The sequence below is a fragment of the Euwallacea fornicatus genome, chromosome 18 (genome assembly GCF_040115645.1).
Source record: "Euwallacea fornicatus isolate EFF26 chromosome 18, ASM4011564v1, whole genome shotgun sequence".
NCBI lineage: Eukaryota > Metazoa > Arthropoda > Insecta > Coleoptera > Curculionidae > Euwallacea > Euwallacea fornicatus.
In genome coordinates this window covers 3,445,488-3,464,130 of record NC_089558.1, presented here as the reverse complement: position 1 = coordinate 3,464,130, position 18,643 = coordinate 3,445,488, and the positions used below count along the sequence as shown (strand labels likewise).

The 18,643-nt window shown below is 38.0% G+C and overlaps 1 protein-coding gene across 7 annotated transcripts in view; it reads left to right on the top strand.

Moving 5' to 3' along the window:
• The window catches only part of Mhcl (Myosin heavy chain-like), an 83,923-nt gene that overhangs the window by 47,222 nt on the left and 18,058 nt on the right, over positions 1-18,643 (top strand). For 6 of the 7 annotated variants that reach the window (XM_066292634.1, XM_066292633.1, XM_066292637.1 and 3 more), the window contains 11 exons: positions 245-424; positions 722-1,388; positions 1,437-1,558; positions 1,984-2,135; positions 2,284-2,466; positions 2,672-2,865; positions 2,929-3,142; positions 3,323-3,491; positions 3,542-3,724; positions 3,828-4,037; positions 17,303-17,575. In XM_066292634.1, the coding sequence (XP_066148731.1) occupies positions 245-424; positions 722-1,388; positions 1,437-1,558; positions 1,984-2,135; positions 2,284-2,466; positions 2,672-2,865; positions 2,929-3,142; positions 3,323-3,491; positions 3,542-3,724; positions 3,828-4,037; positions 17,303-17,575 (2,547 nt within the window). Of the gene's footprint in view, positions 1-244; positions 425-721; positions 1,389-1,436; positions 1,559-1,983; positions 2,136-2,283; positions 2,467-2,671; positions 2,866-2,928; positions 3,143-3,322; positions 3,492-3,541; positions 3,725-3,827; positions 4,038-13,904; positions 16,154-17,302; positions 17,576-18,643 lie in introns of those variants that run through there. The other variant, XM_066292639.1, reaches the window with a different exon arrangement.

The window sequence follows — 18,643 nt, the reverse complement described above, 5'->3', positions numbered from 1 at the left end:
CCTCAAACGTGGCGAACGTTGCCAGTTTGCATTAAAGAAATCAGAATGTCAATCCAAATCTCTGAATAACGGCCGAAGGGCTCGGCAAGTCTTTTGAGTTTCTGCAATTTTTTTTTTTTTGCTTTAATTTTTCACTTTTAGTCAGTATTTAGTGCGAGCTATATTGATGTGATATTGGTTGATGAATGATTTGTTTCTGAGATTCCGTTAAGTCAAAACGTAACTAATTTAACCCTTCCTTTAGGCCAATCCTCCGCAATTCGATCGAGCTGAAGACCTGGCAGCATTACGACATCTTAACGAGTCCAGCGTTATTCACACACTCAGACAAAGATATGCTACCAATCTAATTCACACTTATGCCGGATGCAGGACACTTTTGGTTGTTAACCCTATGGCACCCTTGGCGATATATTCGGAAAAAGTAAGGGAAAAATTTAGAAATCATGTAATAAATGATAAAGAAACCTCAAAGATGAATTGACAGATATCTTAGGAAATCCAAAGTTCTACATACTTCGGGGAAATCATAAAAATAATAAAATTTTGAAATAGTTCAATAATCTCAAAGATTTATATACGAAAACGAAACTGTCAGAGATTGACACAGAATAAGAAAGACTTAAGAGCGGCTTAACAATTTCTTTTGTTTGAACACAATGCAAAACATTTTCCAGTTCGGTTATGTTAGGAGATTTTGTCTAAAATGATTTCTTTCCAGGTAGTGGCCCTCTTCAAAGGGTGCAAATCGGAAGATATGCCTCCTCACATCTACTCAATAGCTCAGTCGGCCTACCACAACATGCTTTCTAGTCGCAAGGACCAGTCCTTGGTATTTTTAGGCCGTTCCTGTTCCGGAAAAACCTCAAATTTTCGGCATTCTGTTAAGTATTTAGTAACTGCATCCGGAACGGTGAACAACATCCTCACTCTGGAGAAACTCACTGCTATGTGGACCATTTTGGAAAGCTTCGGCAATTGCAAGACCGTCATGAACTCCAACGCTACCAGATTCACGCAGATTTTTAGCCTGGATTTTGATCAAAGCGGCGCAATATCTTCTGCAAGTATCCAGATTTTGCTGCTGGAAAAAAGTCGGATTGCGAAGAAAATCGAAGGGGAGACCGTTTTTCATATTATGAATTGGTTGCTTTGTGGAGTTGAAGGGCTTCTACGCAAGGAGCTTTTCCTAGATAATTTATCGGGAAATGAAACAAATTTTCTGATGAATATGCTGCAGAAGCATGAGGAAAAGCAGAGGGCACAGCAGGAGTTTGGAAAAACTTGTTCTGCGTTCAATGCGTTGGGGGTTACCGAAGGGGAGCAGAAGGTTATTTTCTCGGTTTTGGCTGCAATTTTCCATTTGGGATGCGCAGGGGCTGTGAAAGGTACTAAAGGAAAAAATAATAACATTTTGTTAATTGGTTCTTGTTTAGCTGGAAATAATAACAGATACCAATTCAGCAATCCTCAAAGTGCACAGAGAGCGGCAAATTTATTGGGGACTTCAGTTGAAGAGCTTTCGAGGGTGATTTTTGGATTGACATCCGGAGGAATGGTGAGTAACAAATTGAATAAAATTACTGTGGATTGTTAAGAAATGGAATAGAGAAAAATTTAAATAAAATGATATAAAAATTCTATTCGATGTTATTGTCATTATAATCAGTTTAAATTCAATAATTCAATCCATGAGTTTCTTCATAAAGTAACTAATTTAGACAGCTGCGACTTAATGATGAGAGTTCGAAAAAAACCGAGTTGAGAGATAAAACCATTTTACATTGAAAGAAGCTATCTGTATACCACTTGATTTTTGTGACTTTTTGAAGTGGTATAATAACAGTTTCCCTCAAAAAAAGCCATAAATTCACCCCGAACAAATGAGTCATTTATAATATCCTCTAAAGCATCCAACGGATTAATGTTAAGCTCTCATATGTCCTGTGAAATAATTACTACAAATTGTATGTTTCTTTTAAGGTAACCCCCAATCAGCCTAGAGTTCCCTTTAGGACTCCCTCGCCTACGGAGAGAGGATTGGAAAGAGAGGCCGTTGGTTTGGAAGCTATAGAAGGAATTGCTATGGGCTTGTATTCCGAACTTTTCAATTGTGTTGCAAATTTAATTAACAGGTATGCACAAATTATTCATACAGATGAAAGTTTATCGAAAATTATATTAGTAAAAATGTATACTTTTGAGAGAAAATTAATTGTTTTATGAACTCTATAATTTAGCACTCAGTGAATAGTTAAACCAATCTAAAGTGTAATTCTTAAGGGCTATATCCGCCAACACTTACACCAACAACTCGATTCTCCTGGTGGACGTTCCCGGTTTCCAAAACCCGGCAACTTGCGGCCGACAAACCGGAGCCACGTTCGAGGACCTATGTCACAATTACTTGCAAGAAAGGCTTCAACTTTTGTTCCATCACACCAACTTGGTGGCTCCAAAAGATCGGTAAAATTACACTTTTTAAATTATACAGGGTAAATTTAAAATGGTGTTCACATTGTTTAGTTCATTGTTGGGAATATTTTTAGTAGTTTTCAATAAGTTTTATGAGGTTTTTGGTGCATTTACCATAACGTCTTGAAAAGCTTGGTCAACATTTTGAATATACTTTGTGTAAAGAACTAACCTTCATGGGTTTTATTTATTCTAGGTACCTGCAAGAAAACATTGATTTTACCTATGATGAAAATGAAAATGAGAATTTGATCAATCCGTTGCCGTTAGTGAATCTTCTAGATAAAACTGCCCAGAGTACGGTTATCAGGACGTCGCAAAGTGATTTGCATGAGGCAGACAGAAGGGGGTTGTTATGGTTGCTTGACGAGGAATCAATTTATCCTGGTGGTAAGTTTGGGAAGGAGAGGTTTCTTAAATGTTAAAAAATAAATGCATCTTTGTTTCTTTTAGGGAGTGACGATTCTTTTCTGGACCGACTTTTTACTCATTACGGCGACAGGGATCACCAGCTCTTGCTAAGAAAAGCTGCAGGGAATAACCAATTTATGCTACAACATCTTCAAGGCACGAATCCAGTGCTGTATAGTGCTAAAGGATGGTTAAAGCAGAGTAGAGAAAACCCAGTCTCCAGGGCCGCTATGACTATTCTTCAAGAGAGTTGCAAGTGAGTACTCTCGAGTTTTAAGTAGGTAGTATCAAAATTTTTTGTTTTTACCTGACACTGTCTCTCTTGTGCTCTTGCCTGGTATAAATATTATTTTACGAACAATTTGAACTAATTTTAAAATATTTATAACACATTTTGCTTTATGATGTTTTCTATACCTTCGACTTTCCATTACAGAGAAGACGTCAGCAAGTTATTCGTAGCTATCAGAGGCTTAGGAGCGTCCACTTTTAGTGGATCCTGTGTGGGCTTGGATGGTTCTCAATCCTTAAGACGTGCTTCCAGTATTAGGCGAACTTTCACTGGGGGTACCGCCGCCATAAAACGCAAAAGCGTCTGTTTGCAGGTAAATTTCTTTATTTCTTCAATTACGTTCAAAATGCATCGAATTCTTAGACAAAATTCGTCATTGATGGCCTCATCGAAACCCTCAGAAGAACCAAATTACGATTTGTACAGTGTCTTCTCCCCCAACACAATGGCGGAATTTATGATAGTAGCAGCGCTTTGATGGGTATTAAACCTTCTTCTGGGAATACAGTAGATAATTTACTGAATGTGCCCTTAATAAGATCACAGGTTAGTTACTAATGAAATACCTAAAAAGGGTTAATTGAAACAGACCCTGTATATTAAATTGAATTCTCTGTATATTCCTTTCGTTTTTATTCTTTTAATTTAGATTCGGGGGGCGCAAATTTTAGACTCAGTTCGCCTGTATAAACAGGGATATCCTGCTTTTATGCCTCTAGGCGAATTTCGAAGAAAGTTTGGCATTTTGGCTGGCAATAGCAAAGTTTCCAGTCTGGTCCTGGATGAGAGGAGAGCAGTGGAGGACATGCTGTTGGCCATGGATTTGGAGATGTCTAGTTACAGGGTGGGATTAAGTCAGGTGAGTTTTTGAGAGTAACGATATTTTATTTTACAATTTTTAATATGAAAAAGGTGAATGGGATTCAAACGTGATCAGAACAAAGAAAAAAGTGGTCCTATTTTGTAATTCTAAAAATGTGGCCTTCGTTTTGTAATTTAAAAAAGTCTTACGATTCGTCAATGTGTATTGCGCAATGTAATGCGTGAGCTTAAAGGTTCTTGCACAAGATAAGATTTAAACGTCATCAAGTCAAAGAAGAAAGGGATTTTTTATTCGCAATTTGGAAGATTTTTTCTTAGAAAACAAACCTAAGATATGATTACCTGTAAATATTCAGGTGTGTCGAAACAGCGATTTAAACGTATAGCTTTCAGATATAAAATACAGCTTTTTTTTGGATTTGTATTATACAAATAATTTTGAATTAAAAGACTTAAACGCCCTTTTTGACTCAAAGCTTTCATTCGTTTCCGGTTAAATTCTCTGGACATATTTATTGAATTACCTTTTTAGTGTTGATTATCCACCCGACTTGTCCATCTAGTCTTTCCTGATTAGTGAGTTGATCTCAACCCCCCGAAGATATTAAATTTGTGACCTACTTGTAAAGCCAAGTTCACAGCCTTTACTACTTATAATAGACACTAAGTTTAATCTCCCCTTACTGTAATAATTCATACGTCGTTGGCCTTACGCGGCATCGAACGGATTAACAATAAATTTACAAGATTTACAAGGCAAGAGGCCTATTTACGGTATTATGAATATTTGCAATAATAAAGTAACATCTAGAGAATTGAATGAAATATACCTGCCGTAGCGAAACGCTGCAGGTCGGCCATATGGCCGATTGTCTTTATGAACTGCGGGCAAAACATTTTAAATTTTGCTTCCGCATTGTTGCAAAATGAAAATTTTTCAAAATTCGTGGGAAGCGAAGGAGTAGCAATAATTAAGTAAATCTCGGTTTTAATTAAGCCCATAAATAGAGCAGCTCATTTAAAACGGTTAAAAGAAAAACATAAAGCGAGGAAGGCAAGAACTTACGCATAGATCAAGTCTATAATAGTAAAAATCCCATTATTTCATTCGGATGCGGCCTGTCTGGTGAAATGGAGGTTTCACATTTCCGCACTAACTTGCATAGCTATCTTCCTCCCATAACAATTTTTCAAGCTGCCAGACATACGCATTTGTTAAAGAGTAAATATTACATAGGAAATTCTCTAACAGAATCCAATTAGTATATGGAATTCATTCCCCATTATTTGCCCATGCGAAGATTTGCAAACGTTCTCTTTTTAAGAAGTCGATGAAGCGGACAAGTGTAGATTCATCCTTCGTTTTGTTTCCACGCCTTGCAGGAGAAAGTGTCTCGGCATTTAACTTTAGTTTTTTATGTCTTCCCCATGCCCAAAAGCAGCGCTTGGGGTCGATACCGTGGTTGTCAGTTAGGCAATTTGCCTAATCGGTCTTTATCAGGTTTCTAATTACCGGTTTTTATGTATTCAGTCATGTAATAGGGATGGAATTTCCATACTAGTTTCAGGGTGACATAATCGGTCTGACCAGTAGTAGCCGTAATTGTAATGTGGCGTAAAGTAGGGATAGCAGCTACTTTATTTAATTTAGCGTTCTATTGACGGATAAAATAAGTTCAGGAAAAACGACAAAAAACGGACCAACGTTCTATTACATTTGGAAAGCATTCAATTCCCGAACTACCGACGTCAAAATGACGTGGATGTTCTGACGTTTGTTTCGTTTACGTCATTTGCGTTTCTGGAAAATGGCGTTTTTGGTTGTACATGACGGCGATTTGACATCTCAAAATGTCTCAACGTCTCACCAGTTCGAAAACGGTCAAAAACAGAATTTTCAAATTATTTTTAGCGGCATTTTCCTTCCGAAGCATTTTTCGGTGAATGTAACAGCGGACTCGGAGAAATACCAAGGCGACCGAAATTTTCCCGAAATTATAATTCCTCACACATGTGAAATGTTATTTCGAGAGAAAGTGATAATCATATGACATTTGATTTCCAACATTTTGAGGCTTTCTCGTTTATGGCCAAAAATCACCATTTATTTGTTGATCTCTGAAAGCTTTTCTTGCCAAATTTTTAATAATTTTAATCAGGAAATTTCGCATTCATCATAAAATAATAAAATTCACCAAATAACAAATCCTGCGTTACCACATTTCACAGTTAGTGTTTTCTAATTATTATTGCCACTAAGCGGTACCGACTTTTAACGGCAAATACCACTGCATCTTCCTACTTCATAAAAACTTTCATTTCATGGTTATCGCCAGTGGGAACGTCGAAATAACCTTTGAAATATTTCATTGACTAAAGCTTACGATACTTCCTAGTATTTTTTAATTGCCTTTAGGAGGACATGCAGCGTTCATTAGCAGTTTTTAATCCAATGACCGCTGCACGCACGCCAAACATGCTCTTTAACATAGAGTGTTGGAAATTCAATAAACCTTGCTGTTTTAAATTTTCTTCAGACCAATTTATTGGATTTTTGAGAGTGAAAGCGTGCAGGACTGACCAGTGCCCCAGAAAAAGGTCCTACAGTCTTCGACTCATTAGGTCTTGACACTGTTCGTTGTATTCCATTCTTTCAAGGAACAAAAAGTGTTATTTACCGGCGGTTTTTGTCGTGGTAGAAAATTAATAATTATAAAAGTTTGGATGGCTGTTGAGAATCACTAATGTTTCAAGATTTTCGTTGGCAAAAACTTGAAGAATGAATGAATTACGCAGGACATAATTTTTTGTTCTAATTGACTCCCGCGATATCTACTAATAATTGAAGATGTTACATAAGATGCTGAGATGTACATATCATTAAGTGGAGCAATCACCTTCAACCACTAGTACGGAAATCGAGTGAATTGTGGCAGTTTTTCTTGCAACTTTCTCCGGAGGTGCGGGAAAGCAATTAAAAGATGTATTCGGCGCCGCGTGTGGCTGTTGCGGTTGGAAAATCTGAAGTTTACCAATGGTTTTGTAGACACTAAACTAATATTTAAATTGGTTTTTTTGCGTCCCACAAAGATACCAGAACGAATAGGTACTGATTTATGCTTTAGCGATTTCTAGATGGTAGGCAAGAAATGTTATGCGTTGCAGTCTGAAGGCACTTCCTTGTATGTTTAAAGACTTAGAAAGAGCATTCAGCTGCAAGTTCATGAGTTTTGATTAATAACGAATTGAGTAACCACAAGTATTCAGTGCCATCATTTATCTAACTACTTACCAGTACATTACAGATCCACATTATTCATCATCTGTACTACTTTGCGCATTTCTCTGCAGAGGATTAACTGAAGCAAAAGGCGCTTAACGAAGCCAGAATACCGCACTATGACTAATATTATTGTAACATCCACACTGACCCACAATGTCGTCATTAATCCAACGTTTTTTATTCCCACAGATAAAGAATCTCTTTATTATGAAAATCTCACTCCAATATCCACTCGTTGATTACAAAATTAGCTGTTCATGGTTCCAATTCTCAGAGATCTTCCTTAAGCCTCTACAAATAATTCATAAGAATAATGGAAATTAAATTGCTTTGGGCATGTTTGTTCAAATCTCGAGTCAATGCTCTTTGCTGGGTTAAATCGGTAATTCTGAGTGAGATCAGATTAAACAGCTGAGTAGACAAGGCCCCTTGAAAGAAATCTCAAATAGGTGACATAATTAATGAACGATAGTAATTTCCGTTAGTCGAATGTTAAGAATGCAGCACGAAACGTGCCTGCAAATATCGCAAGTACCCTACTTCAAAACTCATTTTTTTCAAATGGTACTCGAACATTCTTCTTTAACAGATGTCAAACACGAAATGATGAATGGACTCCTCGTTAGTACTGCTAGTACTTCTTATGTTCAGAGGAGTGCCTCGATTACCTCACCTTCACCTACAAATATCACCAAATGCAGTAGTGAAGTAGTATTTTGCATATTGTGGATAATTATCGTGGATAATTCATAGTATTTGCATAAAAATGTTGCACTCTGAGTAAAACATTGTAATTAGCCAGTATTGCAAGCAAATAATGCAAGTGCTTCCATAAAACGCGTTACGCATAATTTCTTTGTATTAGTCAAAGGAATAATTATTAGCCCACCACTAAACCTACCTTTCCGTTCTTGGGTAAACTGTTGTGAGGTATTCTAGGCAGATTTGTTAACAAAAGTAGGTGCAATTTAAGTTCCCACAAGAAAATTTTCCTTTTGAAAGAGGTTCTGCATATTAATAGCTTGCAGAACAAGCACGTGAGCTCCATCTTTCGAGATTTCCAGACTAATCGTCAATCTGCACGAGCCAAATCGGGGATTTTTGATCTTCAACAGGGGACTCGGGAAATTCAATGTTTTGAAAAGAATTAGCTGAAGAAGAAAAAAAAAATTTTTTTTTAATTTTCTTGGTGTTGCGCATTTCCATGTGAAACCTGGTATTTTTCCACACTGAGTGGAGTGAAGATATTTCTGGCATACGTGTTGTATTTTCGCAGGTGTAAATTTCATCTCCTTTTTTTTATTTGATGAAAAACAACGTGCAAATAGAAACAGTTTTTTTTATCCAGCTCGTAATTTGTGCGGTTATTTCCGATTTGCTCGCGATGGCTCAAAGTATATTGTTTCTGCCCCATGCGAAAGTCGAGCGAAAATATAAAAATGTTCTTCATCTCACCCGGAACGAACAACAAAAAGACAAATTAATCTAAATTTGTTTCTTCCGATCGTTGCCTGGTCCCTATCACAAATCTCATGAATATTCTCTCGCCATTTCAGACCTAAAGGCCCCCCTACAACTTAATTAATATATACGTGTTTCTTCCACCTTATCGCTTATAATTAGCATTAGCGATTTATTTCACTTCATGAATACCTGTGATTTAAAACGTGTCTGATAAAGCGATCTCATCATCCTAAGAGTTCTCAGTTTTTGTCAAACATCAATTACGTTCATTCCATGTAAAATAGCAAAAACTTCAATGTATTTGCGGCGGCATCTAATTAGTATTTAATTCGTTAAAATGCGGAAAATTTATTGCTGCAGAATCTTGTAAATCGCCACATTTCGATGAAACTTTCCATATTTGGAGCGGTGTATTTTGTCATTGTATCGGTAACATTCCTGCTATATCTGTTCTAGAAGAAATCGAGCTGTTAACTCGTTGATCATAGTGAAATATCGGTTTATCGAGGTTTATCAACGTAGAGGAAATGACATAATCGGCTACGATCAGATGCTCTGGATTCGAAATCGGATTTCGTGAGCTCTAATGGGACATAATGAAATCGTAATTTATGCGTTGAATTAAATTAAGGAAAGGTTGCTCAAAAAAACTTCGAACTCGTGGTTTAAAGCCACGTTTAACAGTTCTTTAGGTTGTGTTCGCCGTTAAATCGGCGCGTTTCATTCACTGCTTGAAAATATTTGAATTGCAAACGGGCTCTTTGATGTGCCTTTGGTCCCAATTCGAGAGTTGAATAGGTGATCAATTCTCCACATGCAAATCCTCAACCGATCCCCCCTTATTCCGGCGTTCTTCTCCTTTGGATTTGCGATTAGAAATTTTCCAGTATTCTCACCCCAAATGGCAACTGTACTCGTTGCAAAATTCAAACCCACGAATATTTCCCGTTTGCCCATAAATCAGAACTGATTAAGTCAAAATGGAGAATTTCTCTTGTAATTAATTACGATGGTTTTACATTTCTCGCTTGAATTTGTTGTATGTGCAAACGGTGTTATTTAATTAAAATTATTGTCGCTAGTTGCAGGTATCTGGTGTTTGATTTCTGAATTCTTCGACTTGAAAGCTTGGGAAAGTCGGTGTTGATTCAGTGCGGATTTTTACGCCGGACCATCGCGTAAAAATCTCCCAGATGTCAGAGTTCACCGGGTAATTGCCGCCGCGTATGGGTACACTAAAGTCAATCCAGACATGACCGAAACAATTATTAATACACACACACACCCATCGTTCTGCTCGAATAATACCCATCAACAGCTAACTGTTTCCGCATCCCACAACAAAACTAAATAAACTGAGGCATCGCCCTAACCCTGAGGGCACCCAACTGTATTTTAACCCGATCAACAGAGATTATAACATGTAAAATAAATTAGATTAACTGCAAATGTGCCTCATATGGAAGCGACTTGTGCACTCTCATTGCTCTAACCGTAAACCACTGTACGCTGCGGCAGAAAAATCGTTGCAGGAGAATAATCGAGCCGGTCTTACTGAAAGGCCATCATCAATTCAGATTTAATAGGAATTTTTAAATCCAGTAGCCACTGAATGGTCATGTAAATGCAGAACTGGATAGCGTAAATCTACTAAACGGTGCAATTAAATGAACGTAAAAAAATAAATCTACCATAAACCCAACGTGAATGGCATCGGAACATCTTTCTGTGTTTGCATATAAAGGCTGCCTTTAAGTTCTTGGCCGAAGGAATTTCACTTGAGTGAAACTGTTTAATATATGTATATCTAAATAGTAGGCAAATAACAGCTATTTCATGCAAATGCTGAGCACTGGTTATTGCCCGGTTTTATGGAAGCCCTAGGCTTCTAGTGCCCATCATCTTCTCGAATCGCTTAATGTTCATATGCCCTGTGGAGCCAGTTGCGTCATTATTTTTCAGTTGAAAGATATCAAGAACAATACGAACTACAAGCAGGTACTTATTATTCGAGGCACCTTTTCGTATTTGGTTCACTCAATCACCGAGCTTATTCTCGATATTCGCTTCGAAGGCCTACTACAGCTACTCCCTCACATATTCAAGAAAAATCCTTAGCAACAATTCGTCAGAATCGTTTCTCACCGAAATTCTCCAATTCATTACGTCTGATGCTCGGGCTAGTTTGCAAAATTGCTTGAGGCGATCTTTGGGGGAGGGTTCGTTCGAGTTATGAAATTTTAGGTCCTGGCTGTACGAATCCGAGTTTAACTCGCAGCCTCATCACCTCAGGATTACGAATCGTTTATCATATGTTGATGAGGACTAATCGTAGAAATGATCCGTTTGTTTTCAGGTTGATTCGGTGGAAGTTCGTCGTTCGATCTACTTTCCAGAAATTGAATTGTTTGGTTGTGAGAAATTGTAAAAACATTGAAGGAACCGACACTATCAGTTCGACTAAACAAAACAAACAATTCACCTCCCACGTTTGCGGCCAAAATGGCATTCAAAGTACACATAAACAAACTCTTCTTCTTTCTTCCTTTTGGCTTTCTTTCTTCTCGATCGGAGAGACAGTTCCCGCAAATGGACACACTTAACCTCGTGCATCATTTATCCCGAGCCTCATTTGAATAAATACAAAAACGACGATTTTGGGCTCACCTGTTCGACACAGACCTGTTACACTCTGAGTACCGTTGTTTCTTTTTTTTATTCAGCGAATCGAAGATGAAGGTGGAAGAGGAGGTCTACCCAGAGATGCTGGTACCTTTCTCCAATTTCAACGGGCCTACTATGATGTGGCACCTACCTTGAATTATCTTATCGAGTGGAAGGTGTCTTTTGAATGAAGCGAAGGATTTAAAAAAATTGGATTTTAGAAAGTACCACAGATGTAGAGGATTTTGCCTATTTGCGAGAGATATTTGGATCTCCTCCGTGCGTATTCTAGGGACGAGAAATGTCGGGAAGTTCGAAATTTTTAGTTTTTCTAAAATTATTCGAAATTCTCTATCGCCTTATTCGAAGATATCAAAACCATTTATGGGGGTTTTAAGCTTGACAAAGCAAAAATTATCTAAAGATTTGAAAAAGTCGTACTTATAGTTCGGAACATGTCAGACTCCATGTCATCACAGGTGATTGAAATTTCGGCGTCACCGGTTAACGGCTAGAAATTTTATCATTTTTCTATGAAATCGTTTAATCTAAGATATTTAATAATTTTTTATGTCGATTTAGAATCAAACTTTTTTTCTTGCTAATGGAAAATCGCCGACTATTTCCCTCACACAAAAGCCTGGGAAAACTTTCTCCGAAGATGACAACTAATTTATATGCATCTATGATTGGTTAATGTGAGGCACAAATCTTTCAAACATGAAATTAAATTATTAATGTCGTAACATGTGCCGTATTTAACCGGAGAGGCGTTAAAATTGCCATAATTTATTGCTATTAAATATCGCGATACCGTTACCACTATCGTGGTTAATATGTTGCGTTTCAGTTAGTCGGTCTTCGACAGTGAAAAAAAAGAGCAAATACTGAAAAAGTGAAATAGAAAAAAAGGAATTAACATTTCAAAACGAAGCTCGTAAAAATAGCTGAAGCCTTTTGTCCAATGGCGATTCGAGCTAGGTTTATAGGAATAAAAACCATTCCGTTCAGAAACCTGTCGTTTCTTTCACAAATCGATTCCCAACTTCCATACTGAGCAAACCTTTAGCAGCATATGGTAAGCCAGTTCGAATAAAAGTTGATGAGATTGCTACCAACCGCTCACAATATAAATTTACTTCTTAAGTTGTGGTTAGTTCTTTCGAAATGACTTGGTTTACACTAAGAAAAAATCCACCGCTTTTGAGCTTCGTCCACAATCGAACTCCCAAGAAAAAGAACCGAGACGTGTCACTAGGCCTAAAACTCCTGACTTCAATTTAAGTCCATGGGTATGACACAAGATCTGTTAGAATCAATGAAGCAAGAGGAGTAAACCTGGTCGTTACACCTTTGATCATGCAAGAGCGGATTCCGTGCAGTCTGCGCCTTATCGAGAAGATCATCTCGGTTGTTGAAATTAAGATTTGTTGTTTACCGTGTGTTTTCCGTTTAATTAGAGTGCAATATTTATAGCTTCAGGAACGGAAAACTAATTTATGACCACTTTTTCCGTGGGAAACCTCCTTTAAGTTGACCGACACTTTCTCAAGGTTTGCCCATTTTATCCGAGGAACAAAGATTTTTTGAGGGTCACTGGCCCGCCGCCAATTTGTCGACCAAAAAAGAGACAATTTGTCGATTAACTGAGTAAAAGAAACGTGACTGGTTCTTCCACATTGGGTCTCAGGGCTGAATCTTCATCGAGAGTCGAGCAAGACCACCAATAATGGGTCTTGGTCTAAGACGGACCATGTAATGCGCTTAATTATGGTTTTCGTGGACAAAAAATCCGCCAGAGATTGACGTTTGCTAATGATAATAGGGGCCGTAATTGCAAAGATCATCTGGATGTGCAATTATTTATCGTACAGGTTAATTTTGCCGGGAAGTACGGGTACATTTATCAGGGAGATGCCAGTCATGAAAGTTTATCTATCTTATTAATATCTGCGATATATACAGTGAACGAATCAGAGATTTTTGGGTTTGATATACGAGCAAATTGATTTGAGAGGCGTTGAAAACAATTATTACATCGACTACTTATAGACTGAGTCTATATTCCAAAAGAAATCCCTTCTAAAAAAAAAAAATTTTTAAACTATCGTTTTTCTAAAATTACATATTTTAGTGACCTTTTCTGAATTTCAACATTAACGAAAATTTCAACAATTCCATAATAAAACTTCCATTGGTTGGAACTGGAGGCAACTGAAAATGTTTAAACATTTTTAAGCACAATGTTAGATGGAAAACCCAACATAGACCTCTCAAAATTCTAAGCAGACCTTTCAACAGTTTACCAAACAAGAAATCGCCGCAAAAATCCAAACTTTGCAATCTAAACATTACTTTCCATCGTCGTCCCAGCGATGAGACCTGCAGCTGTACCCAACTGCAGACGCACGAGCTGGTGCACCACGCCGCCGGTACTACCGGTGGCACCGGCTTCATGGTCTTCATGGTCCACTTCGTGACTTCACTTCAGTTTGTTCTTGTCCTTGCCGCTTCGAAGACGGTGCCAGCACCATTCATTCAAAGGTTCGCGGATCGTTTCGTCGCGGTCTCGGTCAAAATTTGTTTCCCTTGAGAAAAATTTGTTTTGTTTTGCGGTGATTAAGTTCGCTTTCCAGAAAAGGTCCATAAATCATCTCGTATGAAGCGAGTCCTTTATCTCGCAATCAGACGCGGTAAAAGTTTGACCCTATTGACCCGAACACATTCGAACAAACCGTACCCACAAATCTCTCTATTGCACTTAAAGAAAGGCGGAATAGCTTTCCACTAGGTTAACCTGCATTTGTGCCATGCCCAAATAATCAGCATTACTATCGCGTTACAGTGACCCACAAGTATCCCAGATTGAATTAAAAAGTAAAATCGGAACAATTGTAAACTCCCTTTTATATTGTTGTTTGGTGAAAGAGACCGTGGCGTGGACATTAGAAGACCATTAATTAGAAGATGAGAGCCTGAAGATGTCGGGCACACAAAAAAATAAATACATGGGGAAACCTTTCATTAAAAAGATCTACGAGACCCATAGAAAATGGCTTGGGGGCGATTCTAAGAGACAGGAAAAAGCTGAAACTTTAAAGAAGCCCGATGAGGAGAAAAAGGTGCCGGAATATGAAAATGTTGAGTTTAAGCCTGTGGACACCACAGATTCATTTTGCACTGAGAAGCTCAGAATTGTTATCAACAGCTTCGATAAAATTCTGGACGAATACAGCACTCTTACTCCAGAGGTGAATAACTTGCCAGTAACCATAGAAGCTCCCCCTAAAAGGCCAAATTTTGCCCCTGAACCCTCAGAAGCTCCAATCAAGGTTGTGCCCCCTCCTAGAAAACACCCCTCTAGGGTGCGACAAAAACAGGAGACGGTAGTAAAATCAAAACCTCCCGAGACAACAACCCCAAAAACGAAAATTCCCAAGCTCGTGAAAGCCAAAACTTGCAGCATCATTGAGTCCAAGTGCATTTTGAAGAAGGCCAATTCGGGAAACCCTCCTCCTTCATTGCCGAATGTTCCAGTAAAAACCAAGAGCATGACTAATCTGGATGTTAACTCATCACCTGTGAAGATTGTTCCTATCTACATAGAACCTCCAGAAATCAAAAAGAAAATAACCCCGTCGAAGCCAGTAATGGTGGAGACCCCAGGGAAGGTCAAAGAACTAGTAAAGCGCTTGAACAGCCTTACTGAAATAAGTAATCCAGAGGTTGCACCAGTACTCTCGAAGGCTGTAAGTACCACTAACTTAAGTCTGTCGAAGAAGCACGGTTCTGTTAGCAAAATACCGGTCAACTCAAATTTGCGGAAAAGCTTTCCTAGCACTCCTTGCCATCTAGATCAGTTAGATAACAATGGAGGTGCTGAGCTGAGTAAGACCAAGAGTGTCCAGAATTTAACCAAACCGAAGCTGTCGCTCCCAGTTGTAGTTGCCCCGAATAAAGCCGCTAGTGTGCAGAATTTGGCCAAATCCAAAACGATTGGTGACAAATCTAAGAGTACTCAGAACTTAAATAAGCCTCGTTTGTCTTTGGTGAAACCGTTAGGGAGAAGCGAACCCGAGTTGGTAAAAAACAAAATTAATGCCTCTAAAGGGGTTGTCAGAGTTGCTGCAAAGCCTTTGATGGACATTAAAGCCAAGGCTATCAAAAGTACGATTACAAAACCTCCAGTAGCTAATAATTCCATCAGTAAGTCTAAGCCTGAAGTGACCAAAAAGCTAGTAAAAAAAATTGAGGTGAAACCCACACACAATGAGACTACAAAAACGGTCAAAGACAAGAACCTTGGGGGTTCTACCAAGAAGCAAGTTGAAGTTAAACGAAACATCGCATTGAGGAAACTCGAGCCTTCGAAGGATTCCAAGAAAGTAGCTGTGGTGGAGAAGAAAACTGAACCCACAAAAAAAGCCGTGAAACTGGACTTAAACCGCACTAAAAGCTTCCTGGATAAAGTGCCTCCAAAGGATAAGTTTTACTTAAATTCTGAGGATTTCATCGTTAAAGACAATAAACCGAAAAATATTGCCTCAGATAAACATCTGGATTATAATTCTGATGATTCCGGTAATATTTCCAATGAAGTGGATGGTGATGAGTCGCATTCGACTGCATCGGTTCGCAGTAGAACCAGCACTGAATCCTTGCCTACAGTTTTAGACTCTACAATTAATGACGTGGAAGTACCCTGTGAAATTTCTGTTATTGTGGATGAAATCCCCAAGAAGGTTTGTGGTTCGCAATACTCGTTAATAGAAACTGATTTTTTGGATGAAAGATACTCTTTGTAGGCATTTTATTTTGAAAATTTGAGCTATTAACTAAAATTAAATTGTTGATAGAAATATATTCTGTTGTGTATATTAGTGTCCCTTTGGTAATGAAGCACAAGAAACACTCTCTACTGCTTTTTCTATAAATTGCATCAGAAATCTGCGTCAAAAATGCAAGTTATGCTAATGATTTTCTGCAGTTTAGCCACAATTTTCCAGCTGAATCTGCAAACACGAAATTTTCTCTTCCTTACCCTAATAATGCAACGCTTATTTAGTCATTTTTCCGTAAATTTTTTTGAAGTTTAGGCGGAAAATTGCGAGAGAGGCTCTTATCTAATAATCCTCTGCAGATTTTCCTATAATCTTCAAATTAAATTTGTACTAAAAAAAGTGTCACATGTGCACATCTAATTTCCGAAACTCATATGGGATTTCGTATTTGTTCATGAAACTTAGCTTGAAGAATTCTCATGAAGCAGAAGTCTGTAAAGATTTTTCCAGAGGTACATATCACGAATTTAAAAACCACTGAAACTCCTACAAGGTATGAATTTACTGGATGTTTTTCCTGGTCAAAATCAGTTGTAAAAACCTCTGTAAACCAATAATAGAATGTTTTCCGGAAATAAAAGAAATATAACACTGAAGGTAAGAAAAACTTACAATAATAGGAATTTTCTAGAATTTCGGAGAGCACTTTTTTAAAAATACTTTGAGCTAATGAGAAAATTTTTCATCCAAATCACGACGCTTTTTAAAAGCGTTTTGCACGAAAGACTCAAGAGCGGTAAATTCTCCCCATTTCTTCGTTTTTTTCTTGTATATTTTTCATCGTGGAACTTTTCTTTAAAAAATCCTTGTAGACAAATATTCTTTTTTATAGAGAAGAAGTGCCGAATTTGAGAAATTTTCAAGCAGTTTTTCGTATCTCCCAAAGGGGGCTGATCCGTGTTGTAAACAGTTGTAAAGAGAAAACTTCCAAAAACCGAGATATTTAACTTCATATTTGAGTTATAATTTTACAGTTTCCGTTTCAATTTGGCATTACTGGTTTTAGTACCGAACCAACAAACAGCCACAAATATTAATTATCTATTTCAGATATTCTTCCGAACTGGTGTGGTGTCTCAACTAGAATCCCAGAGAGACGAGCGTCTCTCAGGGGTGATAGTTTCCTTCCAATCCAACTGCAGGGGCTACTTGGCTCGCAGGAAGTTGCAGCAGAAGAAGCTCCAGGATTTGGCCGTAAGATGCATTCAAAGAAACGTGAGGAAATTCATGGTGGTGCGAGACTGGCCCTGGTGGAGGCTTTTGGTGAGAGTGACCCCCTTGCTCAACGTTCACCGCACCGAGGAGGAATTGAGAGCCAAAACGGTGAGTCTTTTTTTTATGGAAATTTGACCAGCTGTTATTCAAACAACGATGAGCAAACATATTATTTCTTCTATCGGAAAAATCTCGTCAAGGCTTCCGCTTTGGCAGTAGAACCAATAAATAATGTTAGTTACGTATGCGTAATAGAACGTTGCATAACATCCTCTTAAAGACTCTTTCGACAGCTTTAATTAGTAGAATGTGTAAGATATTAATTAGTAATCTTCGAGGGATGTGTGTGGTGTTTGTCTAATACCTGTATCGTTAATGTAAATTGTTTAGGCTCTATGTAAACCATAAAAATTGGGATGTGCCTTCAGAATGTCAATAACCGACTCTGGTGTTTGATGTCATAAATTGCCGGGTTTTTGTGTTAAAAAAATATATGGCCTCGGCTTGTTAACACCTAATAAGTGTCTCATTTGAAATTTGAACGATAGTAAACACCCATCAGCAAGATCGCGGTTTCTCATGTCGGGCGACTTACATTCCCACCGAAAGCCAACTTTCTACCGGTTTTTAAGGCAAAAACGACCATAAATCCCATTGCCCATCAATTTTTTTCTAAAACATTGACTCTTCGATTGACATTCAAAGGCGTGTTATGAATTATTTATCCTAGTGAATAGCTCAAGAATGAAAGAAGGTTTATAGCGATATAAAGTATTTCAGTGACAAGGAAAAGTGAACGATGTCCATGGCAAGTACTTACTCTCTTGGCAAATTTTCCATTTATTTGAATTTTTTCAAAGTGTCCACACGAAGATTCAAACGAAGAAAACTGAAGAGAGATTGTTTGTTCAGAAATTACCAGGAAATTAAGGATCAATTTTCATTTTTTGAAATGCTAGAGGCACAACAGCTCTTCTTTGAAAGGTTTCCAGTGGCTTTCTGATACGCCCAGCAAAATTTACAAAAAAAAAACAACTTTTATTGTAAAACCTGCGCTTCCTATTGGTCTCTCAAAAGTTTCACTCGATTGCCTCCAGGCGTTTGAAATGGCCAGTGGTGTACAACATTCTGTATATCGTAAACTGGCGATGTTTACATAGGGCAAGTTGGAAGATA